This window comes from Strix uralensis, chromosome 24, assembly GCF_047716275.1.
Source record: "Strix uralensis isolate ZFMK-TIS-50842 chromosome 24, bStrUra1, whole genome shotgun sequence".
NCBI classification, from domain to species: Eukaryota; Metazoa; Chordata; class Aves; order Strigiformes; family Strigidae; genus Strix; species Strix uralensis.
In genome coordinates, this window is record NC_133995.1 from 2,961,150 (window position 1) to 2,977,417 (window position 16,268).

The 16,268-nt window shown below is 41.0% G+C and overlaps 1 protein-coding gene across 2 annotated transcripts in view; it reads left to right on the forward strand.

Annotated features, from left to right (window-relative positions):
- IPO9 (importin 9) overlaps window positions 1-16,268 on the forward strand; it is a 40,240-nt gene that overhangs the window by 22,597 nt on the left and 1,375 nt on the right. Inside the window, exons 11-23 of one of the 2 annotated variants that reach the window (XM_074893392.1) lie at window positions 532-630; window positions 771-877; window positions 2,006-2,145; window positions 4,332-4,491; window positions 5,540-5,766; window positions 5,961-6,109; window positions 7,022-7,150; window positions 8,356-8,631; window positions 10,394-10,560; window positions 12,602-12,735; window positions 14,399-14,518; window positions 14,965-15,066; window positions 15,885-15,961. In XM_074893392.1, the coding sequence (XP_074749493.1) occupies window positions 532-630; window positions 771-877; window positions 2,006-2,145; window positions 4,332-4,491; window positions 5,540-5,766; window positions 5,961-6,109; window positions 7,022-7,150; window positions 8,356-8,631; window positions 10,394-10,560; window positions 12,602-12,735; window positions 14,399-14,518; window positions 14,965-15,066; window positions 15,885-15,961 (1,887 nt within the window). Of the gene's footprint in view, window positions 1-531; window positions 631-770; window positions 878-2,005; window positions 2,146-4,331; window positions 4,492-5,539; window positions 5,767-5,960; window positions 6,110-7,021; window positions 7,151-8,355; window positions 8,632-10,393; window positions 10,561-11,036; window positions 11,066-12,601; window positions 12,736-14,398; window positions 14,519-14,964; window positions 15,067-15,884; window positions 15,962-16,268 lie in introns of those variants that run through there. The other variant, XR_012632106.1, reaches the window with a different exon arrangement.

Consider the following 16,268-nt stretch of genomic DNA (forward strand, 5'->3'; position numbering starts at 1 on the left):
CTGAACCAACCTCTACTCTCTCAAGCTTTCTTCCTGCATTCCTTCATGAAGTATTGTGCTCTGAAAATGGGGATTATCATGCTGAAAGGGGTAGCCCAGTTTCTGTGATAGTGAAAAGATTGTGCTAGTAGAGTGAAATAATTTGTACTGAAATTCTACATGGCTCCTGGCCTCCCAAGCCTGACAGCCATTGTCTTTTTGTTTAGGTAGGCATGCGTAAAAACAGGCGCCTCTGTTAAAGCTTCATCTGCTTCCCCCACTCCTCAGCTATAAATTGTGTACCATTGATTCCAGGTCAGTCATTAGTTCTGTTAAATTCTAATCTCAACAAAGAGCAGAAGAGCAAGATGAGTCCAGAACAGAGTGGGCCTCTTCTTTTCAAAGATTTCTCCAACAGAATATAAGAAAAATCAGTTGAAGATGATGACTTCTTATGGCAGAGAAAAATTCTGAAAGTAGTTTTGCAAAGCTGAGATTACTGGGAACAGAAAAGCTCCCTTTTACCCTACCCTTGTCTCCTTTCTGTTTCAGATAAAAGTTTGGACCGCAAATCCACAACAGTTTGTGGAGGATGAAGACGATGATACTTTTTCCTATACAGTGAGGATTGCTGCACAGGATCTGTTGCTGGTATGAAATGTGTTCCACATTTAGATGCAACCAAAATAATAATAACAAATAATAAACCTAGCATCATGAAGGGCATTTGGAAAAAACGACAACTTTTAAAAGTCTATACAAATAAGCGTTTATCATTTCCTTCTGTGCAGGCTGTGGCTGCTGATTTCCAGAACGAGAGTGCAACTGCTTTGGCTGCAGCAGCCACAAGACATTTACAAGAAGCTGAGCAGGCTAAAAACAACGGTGCTGAGCACTGGTAAGGAGATGGGGCAGCAGGGAACGACACTGATACGAATGGCAAGTGCTCTTGCAGTATTGGGTGCAGCACTATTTAATCTTTTTTTTTCATGACATTGCTGCTGATGGACAAGGATGAAATTTGAGAACTCTGATTAGAAGACAAAAAAGGAAGTACAGCTGTTCTTGAGCCAGATGATGACATCTTTATGTGGAACACTTTCAGCAATTCCTAGCACAGGCTAGCTGTCCCCAGGCTCCCTCTCTCCAGACCCTGACTATTCCTTAAAACATACCCTTGGAAATGATAATTTGTTATACACAATCTGAAGAGAAATTGGCAGTACTTTCACTTTGTGTTCAGTTAATTGAGCTCAAAATTTCAGCCATATCTTTCTTATTTTTTTACTTGATGTAAAGAAGAGATATAGGTGCTGTATGCAGATGTATGTGTTCAATTTTAGAACTTCAGAGTTGCAATTTTTAATGTTACTTTGAGGTAGGATGAGAAAGCTCAACTATGAGAGTACCTGGTTGCTGTTCCATAACTATTCTCTCTTGCTTTTACAATGCGTTAGTTCAGTGTTTCTGTTTACTTTGAATATAAGTGTCAGAGTAGCCACTCTGTATAGTGAGCAGCACCTGAATGCCAGAGAAATTGGACGTTGAGTCCCCATCTGCCTTAATGGTGATAAGTTTTAAAGTAGGTTATTTGCTTCACAGATAAAACCAAGGAGAAGTGATATTTGCCCATAACCCTATTTCATCGTAATTAACCAACTGTAATACAAAAATAGACATTTTTAAACCTTTAATGTACTTCTGCACATAGAATCATCAAGCACGGCACAGCGGGAGGTATAAGCCTTCATAGAAAAGCAATTTTTTTTTTTTGTTATGAGAACAAAATTGGTACAATTATTCAACCAGTATTATAGAAAGTCATTGAGAATACTTCCTATCCTGAGTGAGTTTCCAAGCCCTCAGCTTGCAGAGTTTTGCAAGTGTTCATTTCTTTCAGGGCCTTTTTAAATTCTGTGCTTTGGGATTAAGGAAATAGTTCTGATAGCTTAGACCAAAAAATCTTTATTTATTTATTGAGGTGATGGTGGTGGAAAAACCTAAAGGCATCTGAATTCTTTTGCAGGTGGAAAATACATGAAGCTTGTATGCTGGCCCTGGGTTCTGTGAAGTCCATTATTACAGACAGTGTGAAGAATGGTAGAATACATTTTGATATGCACGGCTTCCTGACAAATGTTGTTCTTGCAGACCTCAACCTTTCAGGTACGTTGGACCTTGCCATTACTCACAGTACTGCTGAGTCCCAGACCTTGGAAATCTCTTACAAACAGAAGTGTCTGATGAATCAAGTTGCTGTATGCTTGTGGTGGTGGGAAATGCAGCTGTGCACATTGTACATGTGTGTCGTGGTTTAAACCTGGCCAGCAGCCACTCACCTCCACCCCGGGGAATGGGGGAGAGAGTTGGAGGGGCAAGGATAGGGACACTCGTAGATTGAGATAAAACAATTCAATAATTGAAATAAAATAAAATTCAAATAATAATGATAATAATAATAGTAATAATAGAAAATACAAGTGAGTAACGCGCAATGCGATTGCTTATTACCCGCTGACTGATGCCCAGCCTGTTCCCAGCTGGTGATCCCAGAGAAGAGAGAATCCTGAAACCACGATCCCGGAAGCCAGAGTGAGCTTTATGATCAACCCTCTCATCTATACACTGAGCATAATGTTATATATATGATATGGAATAGTCCATTGGCCAGTTTAGGTCTTGCTGTGGCTGTGCTCCCTCCCAACTTCTTGTGTACCTGTGCACCAGCAGGACATGGGAAGTTGAAAAGTCCTTCATTTTTTGGCAACAGCTAAAACCATCAATATAGTATCAACATTCTTCTTGTATCAAATCCCATACTGAATCCAAAACACAGCACTATTCTAGCTGCTAAGAAGGGAGAAAAAACAAGTAGCTCTGTCCCAGCCAAAACCAGGACAATGTGAAAGGGCATAAATCTTATCTTGTGAGTTCACACGTGCTACCAGGTCTAACACAAGTCCCTTAAATGTGGGACATGGCTTTCGGCTGAAACTCACTGTTGGCTGGATGCTTGAGCCTGTAGGGCTTGGAGCTGGAAGGGCGACTGCTTGGGGAACTTGGTGGTAAATCGCTGTTCTGTCGTCTTGTATCCATTTCTGGGAAAGACACAGTAGTGTTTAACAGGCGTCAGGATTCCTGCAGCACCATACCCATTTTCGTTATGCTGACACTAGTCATAGTACATGAATTCAAATAATACTCCCAGCTGAGTGGGATCCTGTTATTGGGAACTCTGCAGGCTTCTGCTTTCTATGTTATCTTACATCAGTGTGCAAGAAAATCAAAGGAGTTGTGGAAAAGTCCTTGCAAATAATTAAAATTTGAGATGTTTAAGCCAATATGAGCATTATTGATGAGTCCACATTAGGTTGTGTCAGTGCAGAAAAAACAAATTGTTAGATGCTTTCATCAAAGAAACATTTATTTACCCTATTAGAAAGAAGGTTTTTTTTCTTTTTTTGTTCATTTTGAATGAAGAAATAGTGTGCAAAGTGCAGTGTGCAATGCACGTAAAAACCAACCTCAGCTATTTACATATATTTACACACATTTGCATATGTGGTATTGGGTTGTAAATGAGCTATTGTGCTCTAGAAATTGCTCCTGGAGTCAGTGTATAGGTAGTTCTCAGAGGATATCTGTTTAATGCTCAGTAATGGTAACAGGACAAAGAAGTCTTGGGTTTTATAATACGTGTTTAGAAAACAAAGCTTTTCTCTTTCTATACATCTTGCATGGAGTTTTTCGTGTCCTTATCTTAAAATTAATACTTGCAGGAGCCTAAATAATAGCAGTAAAGATGCGGAGAAATAGAGAGCATCATCTGTTTGAGGATAGCCTAAATAGATAAGGATACTTTTAGCCTGAAAAGACAGAAGGGTTAAGTGTGATAAAGATACCTCATACCTTGATAAGTGTAAAGAGGTGAGTAGATAATGAGTATTCACTGTTTCTCTGGTGGTGCTGCTGCTATTTGCTGCTGTTGGGGACAGAATATTGAGCTAGATGAATAGGAATTACTGAAAAAGCCTTCATTCTCTTCTTTTGCTTTCCTTCCAGTGATCAATAAAACATGTACTGCTGTATTGATGAACAAATTCAAGTGTAGCTAGTTGAGGGAAGAATTTTTTTTAAACAAATGAGAAATTATTCTTTGAAATAACTAAGAAAATAAACTGTATTCTGCCTATGAAAAAAATTATTTGAATGCCTACATACTTGTCGTCTGTGTTACATCTTACTGTTTTCCTACTGGGATGACAAGATTTTGGATAATGCATGGAAGCAGGTATAATTTTAAACTCATAAAATTTACTCTAAAAGCACTGAGTTCTTTTGTTTTGCTTCAGTGTCTCCTTTTCTCCTGGGCCGTGCTCTGTGGGCCGCCAGCCGTTTTACAGTGGCTATGTCTCCAGAACTAATCCAACAGTTCCTGCAAGCTACTGTCAGTGGTCTACACGAAACCCAGCCTCCTTCTGTCCGAATCTCAGCGGTTAGAGCTATCTGGGGGTAGGTAAACCCTAGGGATAGGTGTTATAAATTACACTTATAAAACTGGTATGTTAAAATATTAGTAACATTTCTGTACAGGCTGTGGAAGTATTTGCTTTGAATAAAATCAATGTCAACTTAAAAAGTGTAAGCAAGCAGGTTCAAAATAGGATAACCCTAATGAGAAATATGAAATTGAGATTCAACGTTGGCTGTAGTAAAATGTTATAATGGGTACAGTCCCAAAGAGAAGCAGAACAAAGAAAATCATAACGATGAAACCCAGATTACTCCTGTTCAGTCACAGAGGTGGCTGAATGGCATAATACAGGCTTGTGGAGCAAATCACAGCAATAAGCAACGTTTGGGGGTTTTTTATCCTCTTTTTGCAAATAAGTTGGAAGAAGGAAAAAGGAAGATCTGTATTGGTTCTAAAGTGAAAAATGAACGTTACTGTAAAAACAAAAAACAACCAACCACAAAAAAACTTGCAAAAGCCCTATTCTTCCCCACTCTCTTCCCCCCCCCAAAAAACACCTTGTCTTCTATTTGCACTGAAATGGTTTAATGGTTGGACTACATGACCTTCAAGGTCTTTTCCAACCTAGATGATTCTGTGTGAAATGTTAATGAATAAAGGCAGAGACTTATGACTTAGTTATTCCTGATTCGTTTTATCATTCCCTAGCTCACTTGTGGAACATGGTAATTAAACACTTTGTAAGCTGTAAGTGTCTGTCTTGGACCACTTCTTTCCTCAAGGTTTATTTTCTCCATCGATGGGCAGTTCTTGAAAGAACTGTTACTAAGAGGTGGTAGAAGCATTCGACATCACTTGACTCAACTCTGTGTCTGTGAGCCATCGGGGTGGAATGAGGAAGAAAAAAAGCTGAGCTGTTGAGAGATCAAGGAATAGTAGACTGGAGGGGAAAAGTCCTAGAGGGGTGAACTTAAGGAATAAGAATGGGTGGGGTGAGATAACCCCTTGTATATCATCTGGCGTTTAATGTATAAATCACTTTAATATATTATGTGTATATTTTTGTATCACGAATTTCTTGTCTAGCTACTGTGACCAGCTGAAGATCTCTGAGAGCACCCATGTGTTGCAGCCTTTCCTTCCTAGCATTCTTGATGGACTGATCCACTTGGCAACTCAGTTCAGTTCAGAGGTCCTAAACCTGGTGATGGAGACGCTGTGCATTGTCTGTACGGTAGACCCAGCATTTACAGCAAGCGTGGAGAACAAAATCTGCCCCTTCACGATTGCAATATTTTTGAAGTACAGTAACGGTATGCATTCCAGTTACATTCTCAAAGTTTTTGTTACTGAATCCCAGTGCTGAAAACTTGGTCATTGAATGAACATTGATTCATGTGGTAAAGCTAGAGGGGAAACTCGCTGCTTTGCCTGTTCAAAATAGTGGTAGTAAAAATTGAGATGTGTGTGTTAGTATGTTTGAGTAAATGGTGCTTTCTCTCTCCAGATCCAGTTGTTGCTTCTCTTGCCCAAGATATCTTTAAGGAGCTATCTCAGATAGAAGCCTGCCAGGGTCCAATGCAGATGAGGCTAATACCAACTCTTGTCAGCATCATGCAGGCCCCTGCTGACAAGATCCCAGCAGGGCTTTGTGCAGTAAGTGCTACAGTGGTACATGGTCTCAGCTGGAGGTGATTCCCTGTCCTTTAACGTATAGGGTGGCTGGTCTGCAGAGTAGAAAGGTTGCTTTTAAACTGCTTTGGAACAATGACTTCGGTCACAGGTAGAGGTTTTTTTGTGGAGAGAAAGTGGGGGGAGATACTTCCAAAAGTTACCTTTAAACTGCTCTTCTGGCCTTCTTGCAGTCTCTGCAGAGTATCCCTGGTCATTTTGCTTTGACATAGCCATCTTTCGCCAGTAACAGTCTCCTCTTTTTGGTGGAATGTTCTCAGCAGGCTATACGACTATTCCTTGCACTTTTTTCTAAGCCTTTTTCTGATTTATACGTCACATGTATAAATTGCTGGAGATAAATTATACAGGTTTGTCCTTTCTATAAAAAGTCCTCTTATAAGAGATTAAGCATTGACTCTGTAGAATGATTGTATGGAATGAAACCCATAAACATCTTTATCAATGTGCTTATATTTGCCTGTTGATTGGTATAGCTGTAACAATCGTTTATGAGTAATTAAAATAAATCAATATAAACAAAATGGAACAAGCCAGCTAGAGCAGTTCTCTGGCTGTGCTGATTAGCATGCAGCAGGGTACCGTGAAACTGTGTGCCATATTTAAGTGTTACACTGCTTTTAATGTTTGAACTGCCTTGGGAACTTATGCAGTGCACACCCTGTGTCCTGTCAAATACAGTGATGCTTGGGTGCGTGACTCCAAGGTCCTTTGATTTAAAAAATATTCTAGACTGTAAAATCAAAATGTGATTGCAGTACTGGCTCACATCCCTCTAGTTTACCCCTTTGATGTTTGCACCAGTGGTGGGTAATGCTGACTTAGGGCACTATGGCTGTTGCTGTAACAGTCCTTTTGTTTGTGTTTTCCTTTCAGACTTCTATTGATATCTTGACCACAGTGGTGAGGAATACAAAACCTCCTCTGTCCCAGCTCCTGATCTGCCAAGCATTCCCTGCAGTGGCTCAGTGCAGCTTGAACACAGATGACAATGCTACTATGCAGGTAACGCTGGGGGGAGTGGTAAGGACTGCAGGGCTGGGCAGGTCCGAGAGGTGATGGAGTGAGGTGACGTAGCCTTTAAGGGAGCCCAGGCTTTGCTTGGCAATAGCTCTGTGGGCACCCCCTCAGGAGTCTCTGCCACCTCCAGTTTATGATGAAAGTACTGCTGTTTGAGGGCCTGCAGTGACTTTTACTGATCAGTCCTTAATTTGGAGGACCAGAGTGAGTAAAGCAGGAACCTTGATCTTTTTTTCTATTTTAGGGCTCTGGAGCACATAAAAAAAAAAACCCAACCACAAACCCAAATGAAAGGAACCCAAAACCTTATTGCTTTTCTTCCCCCATAATAACTTTCATCACATCTAGGAATGGCAGAGGCTGACTTCAGGAGCATGCTCAGGCATAGGGAAGCAAAAGACCTGCATAGAAGATCTCATGGACCTCCTCCTTCTAGCAGTTTTCTCCTGTACTCATTTAGGTGGGAAAGGAAGGGCAAACTTCCTTTTGACTGAGCCAGGTATGGGATGGAGGGAGAGGAAGGATTAATCTCAAACAGCAGTAGTGCCTGAGCTGTGCTTGTTCACAGGCTTTGCTATTACCTGATGATATCTTTAGAATATTTAAGCAAGAAAGGAAAAGTGTCAGAGGCTATGTAAGGAGTTTTGTAGTGCCAGCTACCCTTTGCCGTGTGAATACAGACCAGAGAAATTACTTTCCCTAAAGAACATGCCAGCAAGAAGAGGTTGGAGACCAGCATGCTGGCTGCTCTGCTGGATCTTTTTTTTAAGAATTCAAAAAGATTGCAGCTTGGCTGCTGGGTTGCGTTTTGTTCATGCTACACTTTGCTGTCTTCATCTCTTGCTTGTTAAAACCCCTTGGAATTTCTCTGGGTAACAAGACTGGCACAAAACTGCAGCCTACTTCAGGTTGGCTTTGTATTTACTAGATGATCTTCTTGAGAGCTGCCTGGGCAGTGAAGAGTTTTGTACTTGATAATGAACTGAAGTCTGTAGGAATTATTTTTAAATTTAGGCACTCATTTTACTGCACGTTAGAGAGCTTGGATCTTTTACATATGCCACCAGTTTGCCCATTGTTTTCATCTTGGTTAAGGGTCTTTTTGGGGTGATAAAAGGAGATGTGTTCCCATGTGTCCCCACTCCCTTACCTAGAAAGGGAAATTCTAACATAGTAATTTTCTTGTTTAGAATGGTGGCGAGTGTCTGCGTGCGTACGTCTCGGTGGCGCTGGAGCAAATCGCACAATGGCATGATGAGCAAGGCCACAACGGACTGTGGTATGTGATGCAGGTGGTGAGCCAGCTTCTAGATCCAAGGACCTCAGAATTCACCGCTGCCTTTGTGGGCAGGCTGGTCTCCACTTTAATTTCAAAAGCAGGAAGTGAGCTGGGAGAGAATCTAGACCAGATCCTGAGAGCTATCCTGAGCAAAATGCAACAAGCGGAGACACTCAGTGTAATGCAGGTGAGCAGGCTGAGCACCCAGGAGAGTAAGTAGAAGTGTCAGGAAAAGAAATTGTCATTTTTTTTTAAATTGTGTGCCTGATTATTTATGGCTAGCGCGATTGGAGGGTCTGTGTATCCTCTTGAAGTAGTCAGGAAAATACCTACTCCACTCATACAGAGTTGTCCAGATTATAAGGTAACGCAGATGCTTGTGGGTAAGCTTTAATGCACCTTAAATAGTCCCTCATGTCCTTGTGCTTGCAGGCAGTGAACCTTTGGAGGGGACAGTAGTTGCCTAAGTAGGGATGCTATGGCAAAGGCAGTACATGTTTTCTAGTGCTTTTTTTTGCTGTATTTAAAGGATAAATGCCTGGGAGTTGAGACAAGGTGAACTTTTGGTGGATGGGAGGTGTATTTGGCCTGTATCAGGTGAGAGGCCAGACAAAGAGCATCATGATCTCTTCTAGCCTTGACCTACTTCTAGCAGCACAGTTTTATGGAATTATTTTATCCCAGTGGTCTTCATTCTCTCCTGTCTTTCATGTCTGTGCCCTTAATGTAAAACATCTAGTGATGGCTGCCCTGGTTCCTCAGCAGCAGCTGGGGGAGGGTGTTTTGCTGGCGCTGTTGAGCCAAGATCCCACCTTTGCCCTCAGTGTAGCACTTGGCTGAGGCTCACTCTGCTCTAACCCTTTTATGTTGTGCATTTCTCCGATTTTGGTATGTGCATTTTTCAAGCCAGCACATGCTGAATCAAGAGGGCCATTCAGATGTCAGCACAGATTTCATCTTAAAGCCTTGTTTTTTTCCCCCCTCAGACACACTGTTGATTCTTAACTGTTCAGAATGGCTCTCACTTTGCCTATTTTTGGATTTAAAAGATCCGGAAACTTAATTCTGAAGCAGTCACATGAAGACCCTGCAGCCAGGGGAAGAGAAACAAGCCTTTCACAATGCTGAATCTCTTCCCTGTGTTAGCCTGAACGATGGGCCTCTGGAGGTGGACAGCTTTTCCCGGAGGAAGCCTACAGAGATGCCCTCAGACTTGGAGACTGATATTTAGACATACGCAACGTATGAATTCTATCCCTGGTCTTTAGGAGTCAGATTGTAAAACTGCATCTTGTAAAAAAAATACCTTTTCTAAAACTTGAAATTCTTTCCCTAAAAGTTGTGTTCAGAGTGCCCTCAGAAGTGGAAAAGTGCTGCTGAATTATGATGTGATGATGTGGGAGAAGGGTGGTCCTGTGGTGGAAGTGATGATGGGAAATCCCTGGGGTGAAAGAATCCGTATTCTCTTCCCCTGGCTCTGAACCAGTCACTTCTGTTCCTTGACTTGAGCCATGTTTCTGCTAGATATGTGTAGATTGAGAGCTCTGTGTATGGAACCACGGGTACAGCTTCTGGTCCATTGAGCAAACTGGGGCACTTGCAGTGTCTGAGTGTTGCTGTATGATATTTTTGCTAGTCAAAAGTCAACTGCAACCTCTGATACTTTTTAAATAGCTTTTTAATCTTTGCTTTGGGAAGGTGTGTTAGTTTGGAGCATGTGTGTGAGTAAATTTATTCCTGCTGTATGTTTTTGGGGTGGTTAAATACTGCTGTTGACTGTATGTTTCTTGCCTGCTTTAGTAGCACACAGTGTCTTGCAAATGGTTAAACTTTCTCTTCCTCCTGGGGTTGGTAAGCACAGTCTCTGCTCCTGCAGGGAACTCTGAATATTTGATAAAACAATTTCAGCTATTAAATGATGTACAGCTAACGTTTCCTTTCTCCTGTAGTCTTTGATCATGGTGTTTGCTCACTTGGTTCACTCACAACTGGAACCACTCCTCGAGTTCCTCTGTAGTCTCCCTGGACCAACTGGCAAACCTGCCTTGGAGTTTGTAATGGCTGAATGGATGAGCCGGCAGCACTTGTTCTATGGGCAGTATGAAGGCAAAGTCAGGTAGGATGTTTCATAAGCAGGATCTGTGCATTAACATTAGCTGGCTGATCATCCATTGCAATTAAATGCTCTGGGTGTGAGGGAAAGTGGAGCTGGTTCAGACTTGGATTAGTGTGTGGCAGTGTTGGACAGAATTAATTTTTTCCTGCGCTGTCAGTTTAGCTCAGGAGAGCTGTGGTAATTGGAGCAATCTCTGATCTTCCTCTAAGTGCTCCTCTTGCTGCCTGGTGTTTCTGGGTGACCCAAGGGGGAAGGGGGTGTCTCTTGCAAGCACAGAAGTGCTCCTGAGATTGAACTTCTGTGAATGGGATGAGAATAGCTTCCAGACATGAAATAGCCTTTGTAGACTACTGTAGAGTTTCAGGGCATTGTAGAGGGTTTCCTGAAAGAATATGGTGATTTCCTGTTAATTTAATGATCTCTTAAAAGTCAATAAAGAAATCAACTGAAACAGTTTTTTCTCCCTTTTGCTGTAGAAGCACATTTGTGTTCCGGTGGAGGCTGAGTACTATATTCCAAAGCATGGAATGCTCTGTATTAATTTAAATTTTGCCACAGCTGCTGTCTTTGATTTTTCTGGAAATATGAAGCCTAACAAACCCCTCTTGGGGGTCTCACCAGCTGTTAACTCACTTCTTAGTATGTGTTGGTGTGTTATTGTTACAAGGCAGTCAAATAGCCTGTGAAATAAATAATAAGAAAAAGCATGTTTGAAATGGAAGTTTGTGAATGATTATGCAGAACAAGAGGCAGTCTGATTTGGGGATCTGGTGCTGGTTTCGGTCACCCTCGTTTCATCCCTAAGAGCAGTGGTTTATCCCCATTTTTACAGAGCAGGGTTGTCTGCAGGATCCTCTGAGAATGCTTACGGCTACAGGGAAAAGCCAAGGCTGATGCTGACAGGGAGAACAAGGTTAAACTTTGTTGTTCAGTGCTGTCTCTGTATTGCCCAAGATTAGAGCTATTTGTGTACAGATGACTTGGCAGGGCTCCAGACTATATTAAACACCTTGATTCGGGTTGTTTATGGTGATGCTTATCGTGCATTAGAAAATGCTAGGTGTTTCCTGCGTGCTGAAGAAAAGCAATGCCTGCTCAGAGGACCCTCTTGTTTAGAGTTAGTAAAAGGAACATGAAGATAGCTGACACCTTCTGTGTGCATCAGTCTCCAACCCTGTGAGTGGCAAGTTGAAGAAGTGGCTATCTGCTCTTGTCTTGCATGATGAAAGGATGGAAAAACTTTGGGTAACTCAGGGATGGTGTGTAAGATCTGGGTCCAAACCAGCAGTATGGGAACTCAGAGCCATAGTGTGGGAGAGAAAAAGGGTGTGAAGTGGAAGCACGAAAAGAGCGAGTTCCACAGAGCTCCAGAACTTCAGTTTGAGACTTGTGGACCCAGGAGTGAGCTTTAAGAGTGCCAAGCATAAATTGATGGCCTTAACCTGTAGTTAAAGTCATGCTCAGTATGGCTTAAACAGCCTGGAACGAGAGAAGGTTTGAAAGTGTGGAGTAGAAATCTGAGCAGCAGAGATGGAAAGAACACGTGAAGGTACCAAAGGAACAAACTAGAAGGTCTGAGTGTAGCAGAACTGTGAAGAACCAGAAGTGAAAAAGAGCTTTGAGACTGGAGAAAAGTAGAAGAGATGCTCATGGCTGCAGATCAACCAAATTACTACTTTCTTGCCACTGTTTTCCTCTTAATTCCATCTTCATCTGCACGTGATGCTTCAGGAGTGTGTTTAACCTCGTGGCCCTTCTGGAAAAACCTTTAATGTATGTAAGCACTGTTTGGTAGCGTTTAATCCAAAGCTTTGTCAGTTTTCAGCTTGCTGTGCAGGTCAGGAGATGAGTCCAGTTTTGGATGCTGACATAAAGCAGGAGAAATAGGAAAATTCTGTAATGCTTGTTCTTGGCAAAAGTGTAGAAAAAAGGGCATCTGAATGTCTGCTCTGGAGATGTGTTTCCTATTAGCAGTTCACTGTGAAAGCCAGACAGTTTAGGGAAATTCTGATCTGTAATTTTCCTGTTTCCTGCTCCTCAGCTCTGTAGCATTGTGTAAACTCCTTCAGTATGGCATCAACACAGACGACAAGCGACTTCAGGACATTAGGGTAAAGGGAGAAGAAATATTTAATATGGATGAGGGAATACGAACACGATCGAAGTCGGCCAAAAGTAAGTAATTATTTTTCTGTTTTAACAGGGTTTTTTTTTTTTCCTGTTAGTAGATGCTAGGAAAGGCCTTAAAATAGATCTTGCAGATCACACAAAGCTGTGGAAGATCTTTCCTACAGAAGGTGCATGTTGTTTTTCAGAGCTAATCCATACACCATGTACTTAACATATCCATTATTTGCCTTAATTCTGCCAAAGACTGGTTTGGAAGACTCCTGATGTCTCTGATTTAATATGGATGAGGTGATTATGGGATAGGGAGTTATTCACTGCTATTTTGCATCATCCTGTTCCATCTAATGAGATAGAATTGGTAATTTCATGATGCCTAGTAGCTTCTCTGAGAGGAAGGTGTATTTAGTGAATGCAGAGATTTAAAAAGTGGTATTTTTCTTGATGAGACAGACTCTCACAAATACCAGCAATGACTTCAACAAGTTAGAGATCACTTTTAAGGAAAGCTTGGCCAGTCTCCTGCATACGAATTGTCTTATTGTTATTAAATAAAACAATTATTATTAAATTAAATACAATTATTATTAAAATAAACAATTGTTAAAATAGTTGGCTCAACCCAAAATCTTTGATCGCTCTATAGAGATTCATATATTAAAGTGGAGAGAGCACTGGGCAGTTTTTTTCTGAGGACAGCAGCCCAGAGGGAAGACCTGGGAAGACTCTGTCCTCAGTGGTTAGTCAGAACCTTGGTTCTGCAACTTGCCACGCTAGAGCTGGAGCATGACCAGTTGCAGGGCGGGAGGTAGCGGCTGTACGGATCCAGACTGGATGCCCATCAAGGCAGTCGCTGCTCCTCGAGCCTTCAGCTGTCATAGCAGGCTCAGGGGATTGGGAGTGGTGCAGTAACACTTAGTAAAGGACTAAGTTGACAACTAGAAAGATAAATAGGGGAAAGCACTAGGAGTGTAAAGGGTAAGTAGTGGTCACAGAACACCTGCTACCATATTATTCTTTGCTTTAAAAAAACCAAACAGCAAACTCAGATACTGTCTAGTCAGATAGAAGAATGGTAATTGCCGGCATTGGAGTTAAACTAAGATTAATACTAGTATCAATGAGAGTTAAAACTAGTGCTCCCAGTTTCTTTAGTTGATAGGATCTTTACTTTTGTAATTAAGGACAAATGCACTTCTGGCTATCCCTGTGGAATAATTAAGCCCTGCAGGAACACTGGTGAGGAAAAGTTGGAGCTTACAGTGTCTCAGCGCAGAGCCACATGTGGGAGTGGTGCACAGCTCATTTACTTCAACGCACTGCTAGATCTGTAAATATACTTCAGAGAAGAATGCTTGATGAAGTCATCTGTAACTATAATTTCATTGAGTAGACTCACAAATTCATTCAGCTGTGAAGATTTTAACCATGCCTCCTCTTCATTCAAAATATGCCAATATTTGATATTGCATTTACAGTCTTTGGAAAGCTACCTGTGAAGGTATACAGAAAGAACTTTGGGGGTTTTTATGTAACTTCCTTTTTCCTCCCAACCTGGAAGTTTAGCTTGTATGTGAGCATTTTAAATGTATGGTAAAATTAAAAAAGCAATCAGACAAAACCCACAAACTGCCACAACAAAAAAAAGGCCCATTTTTAACAACTTTTATTAAAAGCAGTGTGAATATATTTTTTTTTTCTTCTCTTCTAGATCCTGAACGCTGGACAAACATTCCTTTGTTAGTAAAAATCTTAAAATTAATAATAAATGAACTCTCTAATGTGATGGAAGCAAATGCATCTAGACAGACAACTGCAGATTGGAGCCAAGGTAAAATACTGGGTTTGCATGGCTTAAGTCTACTTTGTAATCTCTTCAGAAGCATTTATAGTAATAAGAAACTCACAACAGTAAATAGTATACCTGTAATTACAAAGGCTTAAATAGTGATCCAGAGGATAAGATCAGTCAGTGCTGTGTATTCTTACACCTGAAAATTATTTTGAGCAAGTTTGGAAGCTGGGATCTGACCACATGCCAATAAAATTTTCCTTTCTTGGTATATCTGGTTTGCCTTTCTTCCTCCCTACTTCGAGTATCCATTCTTGCTGCTGCTTTTTGCTTAGCTCCAGTTCTTGAGTCACTTATTCCAAAAGGACAGTAGAGGTTGCAGGTGTTCCCTTCATCCACCTACACAAGCAGGGATGTTTGCCTAAAAACTACAGACTGGACCTCTTGGATTTTGATTATTTCTAGAATTATTTGTTTTTTAACAGATGATTCGAATGATATGTGGGAGGATCAGGAAGAGGATGAGGATGAAGATGAAGGCTTAGCAGGACAGTTCTTATCAGATATTCTTTCCACAAACAAGTATGGTAAGTAACAGCTTTAAAGTGCTTACTCAAAGCGAAAATAGAGTAGATGATGTCCTAGTCAAAGTTTTCTTTCCTTGGCAGCAGCTCAACAGAGGCTGCAGGCAAGGGGAAAGAAATACTACACTGGCCTTTTGAATAAGGATCTTTTTCTGCAAGAGAGGGATGTGTCTTTGAGTAACACGGTGATTAAATAACTGCATTTTTCACCTGAGAGTTCAAATGCTGCGTAGGCCTCACATAGCTGTGAGGTTCATGCAGGTATTTCTTCTAAAGAGCCAATTGATGCTCGAAGGTGTAGACGTGACCTTGGAATGACAGTGTCGTAGAAGTGGATGAGCTTGTTTGGGGATTGACCTTGAGAAATAATTGCTGCATAAAGAAGATGGAGTAGATATATCCTCTCTTTCCTCTGCTCTCCTGTTTGCATATAGTCTTAGAAGGGAGAACCTTACAGGCAAATACAGGAAGGGAAACTACTTACATTAGCACAGAATTGGAAATGTGTCACCCTGACATAAGATTAAGGCATAAGATAATAGTGCACATAACTAACGAACCTGCTTGTCCAGTATCCCATGTATGCTGGTCTCACCTGTGTGTTCCTTGAGAGTCCCACTATTACCTGTCTTGGTTTCTTGTTTTCGAATCACGTGAACTTAAGGAGCGAATATTTTGGATACAATTTTTTTTTTTTTTTACCCAGCAGTGCTGAAACTATTTATTTTTGGATCCTTGGATTTCAACAGTAGTCTAATAGAATGATTCCTGAGATATTTTGCTCTGTTTGATGTTAAAACCTGCTGATTTGCTTCTGACAGATGAGGATTACTTTGAAGATGATGAAGAGGATGATCCAGATGCATTAAAGGACCCTCTTTACCAAATAGATCTCCAGGTGATGAGTTTTTTTTAAATCAGATTCCTATCATTCTTTATAAACTTAATTTTTTTCATGTGCTTTAACAAAACTGTAAACCACTGGAAACACCAGTTACTGATTGTTGTCCCAAAGGTACTCAGTTCAGTGAAATTACTTTGAAAAGTGCTGAGTATCCCCAAAATGCCTGGAGCTGTTTTTCTTTACTGGATCAATATCTATAATGTGGAAATGTGAATAAACAACACTTTTTGAACAGAGGGAGTTGAGACTTTTCTACCTATGAGCTTCACAGCTATTTGCTGAAGTCAGAAGTAGATTAGAG